This window comes from Manis javanica, chromosome 13 (genome assembly GCF_040802235.1).
Source record: "Manis javanica isolate MJ-LG chromosome 13, MJ_LKY, whole genome shotgun sequence".
NCBI lineage: Eukaryota > Metazoa > Chordata > Mammalia > Pholidota > Manidae > Manis > Manis javanica.
Window position 1 is genome coordinate 53,370,446 of NC_133168.1, and position 16,566 is coordinate 53,387,011.

At 42.7% G+C, this 16,566-nt stretch overlaps 1 protein-coding gene across 5 annotated transcripts in view; it reads right to left on the bottom strand.

Annotated features, from left to right (window-relative positions):
• Positions 1 to 14,551, bottom strand: part of SLC2A12 (solute carrier family 2 member 12) — a 53,742-nt gene extending 39,191 nt beyond the window's left edge. For 2 of the 5 annotated variants that reach the window (XM_073219630.1, XM_073219627.1), the window contains exon 1: positions 14,246 to 14,548. In XM_073219630.1, the coding sequence (XP_073075731.1) occupies positions 14,246 to 14,441 (196 nt within the window). In that variant the 5' untranslated portion in view covers positions 14,442 to 14,548. Of the gene's footprint in view, positions 1 to 14,245 lie in introns of all 5 variants that reach the window. The other 3 variants (XM_017644523.3, XM_073219628.1, XM_073219629.1) reach the window with 3 other exon arrangements.
• Positions 14,552 to 16,566: the final 2,015 nt, after the last annotated feature.

Here is a 16,566-nt window from a genome sequence, read left to right on the forward strand (position 1 = left end):
ATTGCTTGAATAGCGACAGATTGTCCTTGCCGCATTCCTTTCCTTCCCAGTCCTCATTTTCTCCCTTTGTTTCATGGGAAAGAGTGCTTCCCTACAAAAAGGAAGATCTCTTGAAATACAGAGCCCCTTCCTCTGATGCTCTGTAATTCTACTTTAGAGAGTCTGAGGTGCTGAATAAAGTGGGAGTGGGGGTAAGGGACAGGGCAAGTTGCAAAGCCAGCTTCTTGTAGCCTGCAGGAATCTCTCCTGACAGAAGAGGGATCCAGTTTTGTCTTCTATGCTCTGGACTTAGCTTCATCTTCTTAATTTGAGTCAGGGGTCATAGGACACTGACAAACTGGGATGTGTGCAAAAAAGTCTGGAAACTGTCCCAGCTTGACAATGGCCCTCTTGAGACCCAGCAACTAGCACTGAGTGTACTTCTCCAGAGACATAATAAAGTTATGTCCACATTAACTGGGAAAAAAATTATTTCTATAAAATTTTACAAGTGTTTAAAAATTTTGTATATCACAACATTACCTATCTATCTGTGGAATTGGCCTTTAAAAGCTTAAATAGTTACACTCAGACAATCCATGACCCTCTTCTCATACCAACATGAGTCATATGCTACAGAATTAAACTACAGCTTTAATTGTCAATTTTATTTGAGGGGTTTATCTTCTCCATTATATGCTTTAAGGGCTACTGCCCCCAAACTAGCTCCCCACCCTTCTCGCTACTGCTACTTACTGCCACTGAAATTCTACTGTGATTGTCCAGCTGCCCATTGGAATATGAATTCTAATTCAGTGTGGAAGACTGGTAGTCCTTAATGGGTCCACCAGTGCAGCCCTGTGACACCTTAGGACTTCCGCCACAGGAAATTTTCCTGGTGCTATTTTACCACATAAAATCACTGAAGAGAGACAGAAGCAATAGGCTTCTTCCTGTATACACTTTTTGGTTGATGATGGAAGCAAGATGTTATCCTATAGATGCCAGAAAGTAGAGGTAATTTTTCCAAGAAATCTGGCTGTGAACAGGAGGAAAGAGATGGGATGGGGCAGGGAGGTGGGGTTTCTGTTTGCTTAGACCCGGAAGGGAGAATCTGGGGCAGCTGGGGAGACTGAAGAGAAAGGAGCAGCCGGTGCTAAAGGAGAGGGTAAGGTGAGGAATCATAATTAGCGCCTTTTAAGAAAACAGCCAAGCCTGCCCGAAGTCAAACAGTCTGTACTTATCATTTGTTCATGATGAAGTTCATTCAGCATTCCAGCCGTTTTGCTTGGGGCCTTGCTTCCTTTACACGCATGTTCCCCAACAGGGCTGCGAGGAATTCTCAGCCTTTTGTGGACACCACAGAAGTGGGAACTATGGAGACTGGCAACTGGCCCCCACAGGCTGGTGGGTCAGGCCTACTTCTCTGTCTTGCTGCTTTTCTAGACCAGCAGAGTTTTCTGAGGCACTAATTCTCCAATAAGGTAATAAAGGACACCCATATAGAAGATGTGATCCCAATTGAAAGGCTTTATGCAAATGAGCGCGGAGACCCACATGGAGAGCACAAAGGGCAGGCAGCCCACACCAGCTCCGGGCCTGCAGCCAGGCCGGAACAATAGCTTCATTGTCAGCGCACACGGTGACTCAGATGCAGCCACAACTGTAACCAGCACGCACACAAAACACTTGGTTTTTCACAATATTTGAGTTTCTGCCTGCTTTCCCCTTTCCTTTCTTCCCCATATGCCTATTACAGCGTCTGTACACAATGGACACACAGTACACACCCGCTGGCAGACAGTCTCCGACAACAGACTGAAAAGCGTGCGCACACAGGTTTGTGCGGCAGGCTGCCAGGTAATTATACAGCTCGATCCACTGTGAATGCTTCGCAAATTTAAAAACCCTCTTACTTTCATGTTTGGCTGGAGGAAAATTTGCAGTGGCTGCAGAATGGCCTGGCACTTGGGGGTCGCTCTTTCTCTGCTCCTTCTCCCTGAATACCTAACCTGTCTCTCAAGAGGCATTTCGTGTGCCACCTCCCCATGAAGCCCAGGCTGCTTTGCCTTCTGGTGCTGCCCACCTCGAGGCCTGTGCTCCTGCTGTGCCCAGCACGTGTGTTTCAGGGCCCCTCACTGTTTACTTACCCACTGGTCTCCCCCTCTCAGACTGAAAGCCCTTGAAGGCAAGAACTCTGCTTTACTTCCGTCTGTATTCTCATCTCTAGTCTTTGGCACAAGATAAATACTCAGCAGGGGTTTGCTGAGTGACTGAAGAAATGAATGATAATAAGACTCCAGAATACTGATCCTTGGTCCTCTCCTCCCCAGTTTTGTCAACGGACTAAGGTTAATATCTAGTCTTAGGTGGTGGTTAGCATTTAGAACTGCGTATTTACTTAAGTGCTTAGCATTTGAATAGCAGAGTATTAGGATTTCTACAGCGCTTTCAGCACTCTTCTTAGCCGGTTAATATAGCACCCTTGCAGAGAGCATGAAGTGTTTCATCGTCACTGTATATTTATATTTGATTAAACATCAGCCCCGTGCTCGGACTTGTTTTCCAGTCATTCAGACTCAGTGTTCAGCAGTCCCCTGACAGTAGGCCAGGTTTTCAGGTCTCCCAGCAATCTCCAGGCACCCATTGTCAGCCCATCCATAACACTTGCATGGACCACTGCCTACCAGGCTCCTTCCCAGACTTGTGCTTGTCTTGAAGCTGCTCGTCCCCACAGCCTGTTCTTCCCCTTCCTTCAGAGCCTTGAGAAACCCAGTTCATCTGTGATGATCCAGCTCAAATATCACCTCCTCTATGAAACCTTTCCAGACCCCCCTTCTTTGGTTAGCACTAATCTCTCTCTTGCTTTTTCATCCATGGTCTTTCGGCTCAACCAGAGGCTCCCTCACTCCCAGAGGGCACGTCCCATGGAGGGTTGAGGTGTGTTGTTTCCAACAGCTGTCAGAGGTCCCAGATGTGGCCTCTGGGACCTGGACCACGCGTGGTACGCCCTGTGGTGATAAACACTGGGCCCCAGGCTTTATCTAACCACTATCCCCCCTCCCTTGCCCTCTAATTCTGTTCTTACAATGAAACTCAGACCAACAGAAAATTTGGCATCTCCCTCTGCCTACAATTGTTTGCTCTTTCTAGAACAAAAAGATAAGAACTTTGCTTTCTTTCTTTTTAATTTTTCCAACCCCAGGTTTGTTTTAGTAGTACTTTCACAGACACACTTTCCTGCAGTTACTATTCTCCAATCACTATGGAGTAGGGAGGTATAGAGAGGAGACACCCTTTATATTTGCTTATTGACATTTCCCCGCATCCTGTTTATTCTGCCCTACAACACGTATGACTTTTCATTCTTTTCTTCCTTTCCTTCCTTCCTTCCCTCCTTTAATTCTAAACTTTCCACCAGGATAAGTCTGGGTGCTTGTTTCTTCTAAAATTTTCTGTTAGTAGTTGCGTTCTTCTCAGAAAAGATTTCTTGTAGTATTTGGAGTTTCCCCCCTTTTGTTAGGAAACAATTGTTTATTGGTTACTTGTATGTTGTCACTTCCTCTCTCATTTTTTCTTGTACTTTTTATGTGCAACCCAGAATGGCTTGTGTACCTTATTCTCCACATCACAGATTTCAAATAATTGTTCCACTCCTGAGGTCTTAGTCTCCTCTGTCTGTAACAGTCCGTCTACATCTTCATTCTCAGCTGGTTCCACTTTTACTTTGGTTTTTACTTTGGTGTACCTTATCCTCATAGGTCATCCTACATCTCTTATTTTAGAGTCCATTTTTAAAAAAAAATTATGAGGAACAGAAATCAGATGCTTTCTCAAATGTGTTTGTTTCCTGTAAAAAGAAATCTTAAAATGTATGCTTTGCTTTTGCAGTCAAAGTAGACTTGTACTTGCCAATAGCCAGATTTGCTGCCTTCTCTTTACGAGCACCCAGATCAGTGAGGAATTTTTGACGGCAAGAAACCAAAAACCTGGAAGTCAAGGGCTGAAAATCCCACGACATTTGTTGTTTAATTAGTGAGCAGACCAAGTGGAGTTTGGTGTCGCCAAGGACTCACACTCTCTCCGGCCTTCTGTTCCCACCTTCTCAGAAGGCTGGCTTTTGTCCCTGGCTTGTCACCATATGTGCACGGTGGCTGTCATAGCTCCAGGCACAAAATTCTCTCACAACCAGATCCATATCAAGGGACAATGAAAGAAGGCTTAGGGCTAGGCCCTTTTCCTTTTATCAGGGAGGGAACTTTCCAGAGGCACCCGGGAAGATGATGGGGTTCAGGACATGCCACCCCAAAATATGGTACCTCAGCATATTGAATATTTTAAGCCTTAGGAGTTAGAGAAAATGGCAGAAGTGGGAGGGTCCCTCTGGCCATCTCCCTCTGCCCTTCTCCCTGAAGCAAGTCAAACAACCCTCCTGCAGGAGGAGCCTCCCCTATACCCAGAGGTGAAGACCATTCTCATCTCCAAAGACAAAGGGATACCAAGAATGAACAGGCCTGCTAAGTTTCCCCTAGTTTACTACACTGACTTTATACTACTTAGCCTGTCACACTGCTCCATGACTGTCCATTTCTCACCAAGCCTAGCATAAAAGATACTCAGGTTTAACCATTTCTTTGGGTCTTCATTTCCTTATGAAGGCTCCCATGTTAAGGAAACTTACATTAAATAAATTTGAATGCTTCTCTCCCATTAACCTGCCTTTGTTAGCTTAATTTTAAGACCTAGCCAGGGACCCTAAAAGGGTGGAGGAAACTTTCTTTTCTTCTCCTACAAAAACCTGCCATAATGTCTCATTGCCCTGAACCAGTCAGTCTCGTGGTCAAACATCTGTTGCGAATGAGTCTGAGAAGTGTGTCTGAATCTTTTGTTTCCCTGGATAGAAAAGGCAGAAAATCAGAAGGAAGTTGGAATAGCTGCTGTGTTTTCAGTGTCTGCCACTCCTTACTCTAGCCACTCGCTTACAGTCGGAAACTCCTCATATTAGCCCTGAAGGAGCAATTGATGTGCACAGCTGCTGGCCAAAATTCTGATGTCTGGAAGTTACTTTTCTGGTGCTCCGCTGAGAAAGGAATTGTTGTGCTTCCATTTTTCGGTCCCCTGACTATGAATAAGGGCTATCAGTCCTGTGTTATTTAAAGCAGTCTGTAGTTCTCTGATTGCCAAAAGCACTACATACACACCTACAGACCATTGCACATCAACTATATTCCAATTAAACAAAACAGTACATACAAAACTACAGCTTCCAGAGTGTAACATTCCAGTGGCTTATCTTGTCTAGACTTTGCCTGTTCTTAAAGCTGATTTCATATTTCAGTTTGCTATGAGTTCCTACCAAGCCCAGAGTTTCTGAAATGCTGGAAATTGTAGCCCTTGAGAGATTTGGAAGAGAGTAAAGATGACAGGATAGGATGGGGAGAGTTGGTGTGTGGAGCAAAAACCTCTGACTCTCTGAAAGAGCAGCTCCAGGGGTTCGTGATGTCTTTCCTTTCTCTGGTTGGTGAAAATTCTCTCAGAGATGCACAGTGAGAATCTGTGGACAGCTAGAATTTTACTGCCCTATTACAGGTTAGGCCCACGTTTGCATTTCATTTAGGGTTGAGTCCTAAACTCACTGATGGGTATATCTGGCTTTCATATCTCTTTCCATGTTTGTATGGGGTTTTTCAATAGATAGGAAGGGGTGAACTGGAAGACCAAACCAGCAGCCATTTTCCCTAGAGAGCTCTGATATTTTTTAGAATGGAGAGTCTCAATGTGTGAGCCCGGGTGAGTTAGGGACATTTGAAAATTAACAAAGTCATTAAGAGGGATCCTCACCCCATCAATGATTACTGGAAAAAATAGTAACATACATATTTGCACATCAAAATTTCAAACGTATGTCAGTGTGACAAAGTATTTTTTTAATTCCAAGTGCTAGTGAGTGCATAATATCTTTCTGCTATTCTATATTTTCTAATCATTGAATATAAAACTGAGGATACTATTATGTGAGGGATTGAAATTCTTTTTCTATTTAAAAAGGAGTCCGTGTACCCAAAAAAATGGTTGAGAATCACCCTTAGTGCTTTTAAAATTCCTTAATTAGGGAAATGAAATGTGAGGAAAATAAATAATATTGTAAAGACTGTGGCTATAAAGTTCTTTATATTATTAGGAAGAGCGCTTTATTTACTAAAAAGAAATACCTGGATGACAACCTGAGTGTTAAGGGAGAAGACCATGGGGCATAGTTATAATACACAGGTGGGCTCCAGGCAAGAGAGGGGCAGAGAGAGCAAAGGCCAGGATGCTTTATATAATATAAAGGGAGAATTCTGACACATTTGAGTGTGTGTGTGTGTGTGTGTGTGTGTGTGTGTGTGTGAGAGAGAGAGAGAGAGAGAGAGAGAGAGAGAGAGAGAGAGAGAGAGAAAGTGGGATCAAGTAAGAATAAGAGAGCCCAGAAACAGGAGAAATAGAAGAAACAGTGCAGGTTATGAGGACAAGTTGTGGGGAATGGGGAGCAAGCTGGAGGGAATAACAGGGCAAGCAGCCTGTGGTTTTGGAAAAGCTGGTTTACAAGAAATTTCCTGTAGTGGATTTAACAAGAGAATTGTAAGAATGGGCCCACCTAATATTTAATTGCCCCATAGCCCTCTTCAAACCATCAGTAAAAATCAACTTGTATGAATGGGATTTGAGTATGTGGAGGAAAAAGGGCTGTGATCTATGCACGGATTAGAGTAGGGATAAGAAAAAAGACCAGTTGCAAGAAGTGAAGGACAAGAATCCATTAAACACAGCAAAAAGTGATTGGAAGAACCACAGAACTCCTAAGATGTATTGTGTATGTTTGAGGATAGGCAGAGAAGTGGGGAGCATGAAGGAATGTGGACTTAGCCTTGAAGTTTAAAATCATGGTGACAGCATGAAGCTGGCAGGTTTAGAGACATGCAGGTGAGGTTTCCCAAGACTCCTAACTCTGTCACCACTACCATCATTTTCAGAAACTTTCTCGATTAAAATTCCTCCTCTCAAGGACTCAGTACACAGAGTTTTCATGATCTGATTTCAGACTTCTCATGCTCTGCCTCCTTTTGAACTCTATGCTCTATCATACAAAAATATGTGTAGTTCCTTGAATACACCATTCTCTCTTCTGCAAACATGTATACCAGCTATATAGATTGTCCTGTGTTAACCTCTTGGCCTCTGTTATACTTTGTTGACTCAGTTTAGCCATACGGTCTTCCAGGATCCTTCAAAACGTGGAGGAGCTGCCTTGTGCACACTATAGTCTTATGTGTCTGGTCACCTCCACCCCTGGAGGTTTCCTGATCTCTTGACTTTCTCCACCAATTGGTAATAAGCATCTTCATTGCATGGATGTCTCTTGTTCATCATTGGACCCAGGGCCAAGCATCCTATCTGATTCCTAGTAGACACTCAAAATTTGCTAAACATTTGTCTTGTAGTCATTTATTGTCTTATCTTTCTGATGAGTTGGTAAATCTAGAGACATGAATAATGTCTTAGATATCTTTTTTCAGCCTGAAGTATCCAGTGTGCCTCTCACGGAGTAGATACTCTGTACGTATTCTGAGTTAAAATGCCAAATTTAGCCCCCCAAAAACACTTCCTCACTCATTTACTCATCTAACAACTAAGCATGTACTATGGGCCAGCACTGTCTTGGGCACAGATGGCAGAAAGGTTCATCTGAGTCACCCTGCAGTCAGTAGGCTGGTCATTGTAAGCATTGTGTTGAGATACTCCATAGGTTACGTCTGGATCTGATGGTGGAACTTGTGCCACATTCATCTGATCCCTGATGGAAAAACAGAGAAAAGCCATTGTTCCTCCAACTTATAAATTGCATAATACTTTCCAAGCACTTACAGTCAGCTTAGAGATCAGATAGATGCAAGAATATGACACATTGTGTGGAAAATTAGGGAACTAGCTAAAATTAAATGCAATACAGTTCTGAAGCCCAAACTCAGAGATCAGGTCACAGAACAGAGCAGGAGGCAGAGACATCAGTGGTGGATGGTATTACTGGCCAAGTGGGCAAAAGCATGGATTGGATTTAGGATACTGAGGCCAGATCACTGTGGTGCCACTTATTATTGGTGCTACCTGGAAATATGGCACTTTGCTTCTCTCCAGGAGCTACCTGTGTTTAATGGTGAAGGAAGAGTCTGGAATCAGAGTGCCTGATTATTAACCAGCTGGACTGTGACCTGATCCTTAACCTTTCTGTTCCTTTGTGCCCTTGCTCCTAAGATAAAGATAATATTACCTACTTCATAGAGTTGTTATGCAAATAAATGGTGGAAGAGTGCCTCGTGTGTGGTAAATGTGAGCTTTTGCTCTCTTGGCCTCAGTTTCCTCATCTGTGAAATGAGGAAATATTACCTCATTGGGTTCTTGTAAAGATAAGAAGGGATAATATTAACATAAAAATCTGGCCCACAATAATCATTCAACAAAGATTTGTTTAGTCTGAATTGATGGGGCAAGATCTCTTCAACACGAGTAAAACTTTGAAACAGTCTCTAGCTGATAGCAAAGGAAGTGAAGTGATATCTCGTTTCCAACATAACAATTATGCCTTTTCATAAATTCTCAAATTCCTTCATTGGGGGCAGTACCTACATAATTGGGCTTACAGCATGAAAAATTTTTCCTGTGATTTTTGCCTTAAGGTTTCCACTGTTTTATTTCCCAATGGAAATGAAATATTTCATTAGCTTGGGGATGCTCTCTCACCATATGAATTGATTCTAATTACAAGTCTTTCCCTGATTCTTTAAAAGCCTTGCACATCTGAGGCTGAGATGCCATGTTGGGAAGGTTTCTAAATTAGCATTACACATAACTTCCTACTCAAACTTCCACAAAGTGTGGAAACAGGTGCATACAGAAGCAAAACATGTTGGATAAATAACATGGATGTGGCTAACGGAGCGAATGTCCAGAGCCTAACACTGCTGGGCAGACCTGAGTCATGAGTGTTTCCGAGAAACAATTACTTCTAAGGGAAGCACAATTTAACAGTTGAAAGATAAATTGCACTTGATTTACTTAAGGAAAAAAGAATACTCCTATAAGTCAAATGAAGAATTGCATTTTTCTCTCTGATACTTTTGGCAGAACTGTATAAAGTGAATCATTGTTCAAAAATAACTAAAGCTTCTAAAATTAAAATAAGGTGATAAATTATTCTAGTCTTATGAATACTTCTACCTAAATAGTACAGAAAAATTAGTGTATCACTGAAGTGTAGCCATTTAGCAAATGCATAAAGGAGCATGTTGTAACACTGGGAAGGAAAAGATGCCAGTGAACCAAAATAAAGCAAAATAAAATAGAAAAAATTCATATGACTTTATGATTCACTGTAAAGGTAATATATTTGGCTCAAAATTGCAGCTGAGAAATATATGGGGGAATTTCAGGTCCTGTGCCTTTAAATGAGACTGGGTATTTTTGAGGGAGGATGCGATGAAAATTCACCCTTATTTGGTATTTAGTCAAATACCCCTTGGGAAGAAGCCCATTCTAGCTTGTCTCTTTTCTCACCACCATAACGTGGTCCCCTTTTATGTGGATCCCATTGATTTGCTTTAGTCAGTAACTAACTCTCTTGGGGAAGATTGTGCATGAGGAAAAAAAATGAACCGAGGAGCTCCTACTCTGTTTCATTTAAGAATCAAATAAAATTGGTTCTTGTTCATATAATCTGAGTACATAGCTGCTTCAACTCCTAGAAACCCAAGCCAGTTGCACACTAATGGAAGGTCATTTGGAGCTCTCAGAACATTTTAAACCCTGAAACCAAGTAAAACCGGGCCTTCCTATTGAGAAAACACTGTCTACAAAATCAGGCTCAAGAGCTAACTATGCTTGAATGAGAAACATAATCCCACACATGTATAGCAGTTAAAAATTGCATTTTAAACTTTGTTGATTTTCCTTTAATATACACAGGTAAACTGGAGTTCTTGGGTAGCTCTGGGGTGGATTTATTGTGTTTTGAGTTCTGTTTTTACCAGCTGCTATAAGATCTAGACCACTTAAAAGTACTGCCTTGAGATTTCACAAAGAATATACTTTCAGGATTCACTCAGGGTCTTATCGGCTACCACCAGTCATGTTCCTCGGATCTTAGGGACCTCAGCTTCTGAAGGCAATCTTGCCAGAGAAAAGTGATGTCTAATATTTAGGAACTGGGACAGGGGCACTGACCTTTCAGAGTAGACATTAGCTGTAAAACCAGTTCAGGCACACTGGTGTCTGCTGGCTCATGTCAGCCCTTCCAGTTCAGCTGCCCAGCTTGGTGGTTTCTGGGCCTGGCTTTCTCCATGTCCACCAGGCCCTGCACTGCAAGCTCCCACTAACGTCTGCTGGCTGCTGGCTGCTGCTGTGGCTAGGAGGTGGTCTGTGGCAAGGGGCAACTTCTCTGCCCTCTCTAGGTGGATGTTGAAGGGGAACGAAAACCCTCAGGCACCAGCCGAACACCACCCTGAGTCTGTGGTGCAACAGCCCCCACCTTGTTTGTCTAGAGCCTTCTCGCTTCCCAGATCTTGGAGGAGCCATCTGACTAGGCCTCCCAGTCATGAAAATCCTCGAATTTAGACTTTTGATGTGATTTCCAAGTGAGATTAACCTGTACAGTCACAGAGATAAGCTAACTGCTGCAAAAGGGGAGATGGTTATCTTCAAATATGGTCTTATTATCCAGACGAAAGGGTCCATAGTCTCTCATAAATTCACGTGTCTAGAAGTGTTGTCATTCCTTGGGAATACCAAGTTACACACAGCAATTTTTTGTTGTTATCAGACATAAATTTGCTAAATACACATGTTTTCAAAACACAGTAATTTTTGTCACAGGTTTTGTTACTTTTTAGTATATGGAAAGCCTGGAAAAAAGGGAATGTCCAAGGCCTGGTTCTTCCCAAAGTGACTGGTCCTTTGTTAGAACTGCTCCTCTCACAAAACAAGGCTGTTACCAGGCCAAGCTGGTTGGGACTCTCTTCCCTGGGGATAATTTGTTCCCAAAAGTCTCCACAGTCTCTTTTTCAAGTAGGATGCCCTCCCCCTCCCCACCCCACCTCCAGCTAACCAGGAAGCCTGAGAATGCCAAGCCCAGCTAAATTCAAGGCAGCCTGGTTTAGGAGCCCAAGACTCATCAGGAGCACAACAAACAGGCCCCCCCTTAAAAGCATGGCCTGCAGAATCAGAGTAGTGATGGACCTGTGTCTGCTCATGCGAGCCCAGCCAGGAGTTGACCCAGGACTATGAGAAACGAGGAGCAGGGAAGCAAGCAGACCGCAGCTCTTTCCTTTCTCACATCCCCTCCTTCCACTAGACCGGTGTCATGATTACCTGTAATACACTGACCACCTACTCTGCTACCATTTGAAAAAGGAATGCACAGCTTGAATGAGTTTGAGAGCCACTGCCTTAGGGTATCCATCTGATCAGTGGATGTATGAAGTGTGCATTTTTTAAATCTCAGACTGTGGCATTTCAGACTTAGAAGGGTCTTAGAGGGGATGAAGCCCAGCCCTTTCAACTGGGTCAGTGAGTCCAGGTCTAATGATCTGGGTTCTAGTGCGTTTGGCAGCTGGACCCACAGTGCTGAGAACCTGCACACATACAGTGACTACTGTCCTTGGTTTCTGACCTTTTGGGCAGATTTGAGAGGAAAAAGTAGCACTGGTGTGGTGAAGGGGCCTTAAGGAACCCTCTCCTCAGCCAATCATTTGAATTAGGACGTTGGAGGTTGGAGGAGCAGTCCCTGGGCATCCTAGGCCAGAAGAGTCAGGGTAAGTTTTGCACCAGCCACTATGTGAATTGGAACCACCACGCATGTTCTGGCCTCATGTTGCCTTTGTGTGAGATGCTGCAGAAGTCCATTTTTCTCCCTTCACCTGTATCTGTTGTCATCTCTAGGTACCAGGATTTCAAATTGAGATCAACCTTGTCCTATAAGGTCAATCATAACATGCCTGTGAACACTAAAAAAATCACTAAAAGTATATCCACTTTGAGTCATAAGTTCTTAAAAACAAAGCATAGTTCATTAAGCTCCTAGTCATTGGAACAAAATATTCTTTCCAGTTTAAGGGGTTGGCCAAGAAAGAAAACTTTTCATTGTGCATAATAACATTAAGGGATGCAATCATAGAGCTTAGGGTTTTTATTTCATTTTGTTCCATTTTTCAGTATCTCAAATGATTTAACCTTCTTGTCTTGGGTTGTGTAACTCATTCCTCTTTGTACTGGAATTTTCTCATCCAGGAATACAGAATAACTTGCTACCTTCAAATGCAGGAGTAGTATAATAATTATTGAGCAAGTTTAAATACTCTAAATTACCTGAATGAAGCTATGGAATTTTAAAGAAGTCAAAATGAGTATTTGACAGATATTATGTCATTAATCCTTAACTTCTTCATAAGAGACCAAAATATCATCTCAATATGAGAGGTTAACTAAATTGTCAAGACCATACACCAGTGTGCACAAGGCATTTATTTTATATATATATATGTATGTATGTATGTATTTGTATATATATATATAAAATTGCCTTTTGGATACCAGGGATGTTTAAGACAATTTAGGAAAACTTACAAAAGTAATACTAAAACCAACAATAAACTATATACAGTACAAATCAAAGCTGTACTCATTTAAGATTTTAGGGAAATACTTAGGTTTGCTCTTTCACAAAATAGAGGTTCACTTCAAATTAAATTTAAAAGGTAATTTATGGTATTTATTCATTTATCATTCATTTACAATATAAACAGTTGCCCTTTACATTGAATTTTGCACTTACATTCAACCTTTACAAATACACGTGACTTTCCTTTGAGGTAATTGTGAAATTCTTCACTTTCACCTAATAAGGGTACACTGTGCTTTCGTATCAAAATTAAATCGCCAGTTTTTAATTGTTACTGTGAAGGCACTTCAGGGCAAAGTCTCTTTTCATCTTTGTGTCATTATCCCTGACTCTGTTTAGTGAATTTTTGTTGATATTAGCACCTCAGCTGCCTCTTGCAACTCTTTTCCTTTACCCTCCTGTACACGTTCCCGTGCCTGCTCTTAAACTTGGGAGCCAGAGCTCAGGCTTGGAGGGAGAGTCAGCTTTGCTTGAGAGAGCTAGGCCACGTGGAAAGACGACCCCGGATATTCAGTCATGACTGCAAGTGGGAAAGCAAGAGAAGGCTGAGCTGGACCAGGACAGGGAAGGAGACAGCTTCTCAGTTCCTAAAAGGTGTCGTTCCACTCCCGCCTGAGAGGGGTGGTGGGTTCAGTGCCAAGATCACACAAAGCTACGATGCAAAGATAAGTTTATAGATCCATTCCAAAGTGGAGGGTAAAAATGCCTTTCGTGTTATTTCATGTTCTGGAGTTTTCATGACATTCCAGTAGATGACCAGGATATGTATTCTGCAGGAATGTATTATGTGATTAAGGGGAGCAGAGCTGAGGAACGAGTAGGAAGGAGAGAATTATTTGTGTTTGATTTCATTTCCTATTATGACCGGTTCTATTTCCTTGAGAATGAACTAAATGGGTAGGAAGAAGCCGTCAAAAGTGTGCAATGTGTTTGTGGGAATTTTAAGTGTGGACGTGAAGAAAATCATTTGGTTGAGCACAGGTAACTTAAATGAATTAAAACTTTTCCAAATTTTGCCCCCGGAAGAAAAAAGTATTAAACCTCAGTTTCAAAGGCCAGGTTTAAAGAAAGCAGGTGCAAATGAAGCAGAGGTTGTGGGCTCCAAATTATGCTCAAGTCATTACAGACGCACGCTGGGAATTTAGAAAGTTGTGTTCATTGATTACATAACTAATAATTTTACGAAGCTTACGGAAAATACTGATTTTAAAAATGGTGGCTCTGGTGTCCACAGATTTTCCATTTGTGATAATAAATGAAAAAGTGGTGTGTGTGTGTTTTTGAGAGGGGAGGTGGTTTACACACGTGACTGTCTTGCCGGCTACTCATCCCCAAATACAAAAGATTCATACATTATATCATGTCAGCGCAATCTCTGGGGCCCATCATACCAGCAGAGGGACTTCAATCCTCACAGTACAGCTCCTTGGCACCCCTTCTCCCACCAGCCCCTGTCCCTGCTCTCCACGCACCTAGCACGCTCACGTGTACACCCCCACCTCCACCCCGAGACAGCCGCTCCTCCAGCCGGTCCCCAGCCCAGCTGCCTCGCTTTACCTCTCGCCCAGGGAGGATGCCGGCCGCCGCTGGCTCTGTCGCTGCCATCAGTGTCCGCGGCTCTCCCCTTCGGGCTCAGCAAACCGGGGCCCTCCGCGTTTTCAACAGGTACCATGGTCGCGGGGAAGTTACAGGCGTTCCCTCCTCGCAAACCCCCCGGGCTTCCCCCACTGACGGGAGGGGTCACTTGCCCCATGGTTCCATGCTCGAAAAGGGTGAAGAAAACTTCGGGCAAAGCCTATGTGATTTGTGACCAACTTTGTTTCTATTTCCGAAGGCTTTGCCCTTTTAGGTGACACGGGCTGTTGCTATTCCAAGCAGCCTATCACAGGCAGTGGGAGGGCCCTGTCTCCGAGGCTTGTTGTTGGCTTCAGATGCAGAGTGGGAAGCAAGGAGTTAAAAGGCTGGGGATTGGGAGCTCAGACACAGTGTTTGGCCCTTAGCTAGGGGTAGCTCTTGTATTTCTGCCCCTTTGAAACACAGAAGAAATATGCGGATTCAAATCTAAACGGAGGGTGAGGGCCGAGATTACTCACAGATGGTATCAGTTAATCTTGCAGGGAGAGGAACGATTTATGTGAGGACATACCAGCAAGGAAAGTGTGTCAATTTTTCAGCAAGACTGTTATTCCAAGAGTGGTGACACTTAACCATTTTAAACAGATCAGAAAACATATTTATTGTTTCAGCCTGATTTTGCACTAGATAAATGCCTTATACTCGTGTCTCCAAGATCTCAGACCAAGCACACACATGCTCAGAATGCACAGTTTCTGTGGACCTTTTATATTTTCAAATTTTAGCAAAGAGATCCAGTGGATTTTGAGGAACGAACCTTGAATCTCCTGTCAGGCAGTGTGATAGCCTGATTGCAGAAGGAAGGTATTTCCAATTCAGAGGCCAGACCATGGACCCATTGTGTGGGTCCTGTGGTCATATAATCTGAAACAAAATCAAAGCATGAGAAGGAGGACTTTTTGTTTTCTTATTTTTGACTATATTTATATAAAAGGACTTACAGAGTTATGACATGGTACCTACAGTTGTATATTTAGCAAATCATATTTATTGAAAAATCTTAGGGATGAAATCTTGGGATCATTTCAGAAAATCACTAGGAGTGAAAACTAAAATTTATGGAGTATTTATTATGTGCCAGAAATTGTGCTAAGGGCATTAACTCAAGTGATTCTTCTGAAAAAAAAAATTGGTCAGACAGATATCCATATTACAGAAGAGAAAATGGAGGCTGAGTAACTTGCCTGAAGTCTCACAGCTACTCCGAGGTGGGGCTGAGATGAGGAAGCCAGGAAGTCTAATGCCTTAACTCTCCTACATCCTAACTTTCTAGTCTTGTCCTCTGATTTTCCTGGCCTTCTTTACTTTTAGCTCTTTTTGACCTTAAGAAGATGCCATGAAACATGGCTTTTAGTCCTAGTCATTCCTCAGGTTGGGGAAGCAAACTTGCGTTATTTGTATAGGCAGAATCTGAACCACACAGGACTTACTTTTGGCTTTTTGGCTGGATCATAACATATCTCTAACTTATTGCTGGTATATTTTGTTAGCTCATCAATAAATAGTTCTATATGTTTCTTATCCTTTAGGGAGTCAGGTAGCGAGTGAAAACAAACCTGTAATAATTCAACTAGTGTTTATTATGCACTTGCTGTATGCCAATAGTGCTAGAAGAATGGAAGTTCTTCAAGCACAGGCCAGCCCCCTTCAGAATCCCACAGATCAGTTTGTCCCCTCTATAGAATGGGTAGTGCAATGGTGCTTTAGTTTTTATCTGTTAGCAGGATGTATTCTGCTTGTAGGAGCAGCAGTTATCTGTGAGACACACATATTTCTCATCAGTTCTCCATATTCTCTTGCCTTCTATCATCTTTCTGCTCAGAACCAATGACCTCAGTTAGGACGATTGTTCTTGCAGCAGGTCAGCTGTGAAAATACTTTATTTAGTGATCCCAGGCCCTGTATCCCCAGCAGCTTGTTGGCCCCATGGGAGTGTTAGGGTGTTTGCAATAGTCTGACTAGGCAGAAGATAAACCTAATTCCAGAATTACTTCCTGTAGCTAAAAGCAATCCAACAATTTTCACTGAGCTTTCTATAGCCAAAACATACAGAAACTCCAAAGGCATAAGCCAGCAAGAAATCAGAGTGAGCAAACACTGGCTGACTGACTGCCTCCTGGTGCACCTAATTCTGTTCCTCATTCCATTGTTGAACTGATGTGCGCCCCTGACTCTCTCAGTCTGTTCTGTGCTCACTTACTCTCTTAACTTAGGGGGTAAATTCTTTCCATCTAGTCTAGAGG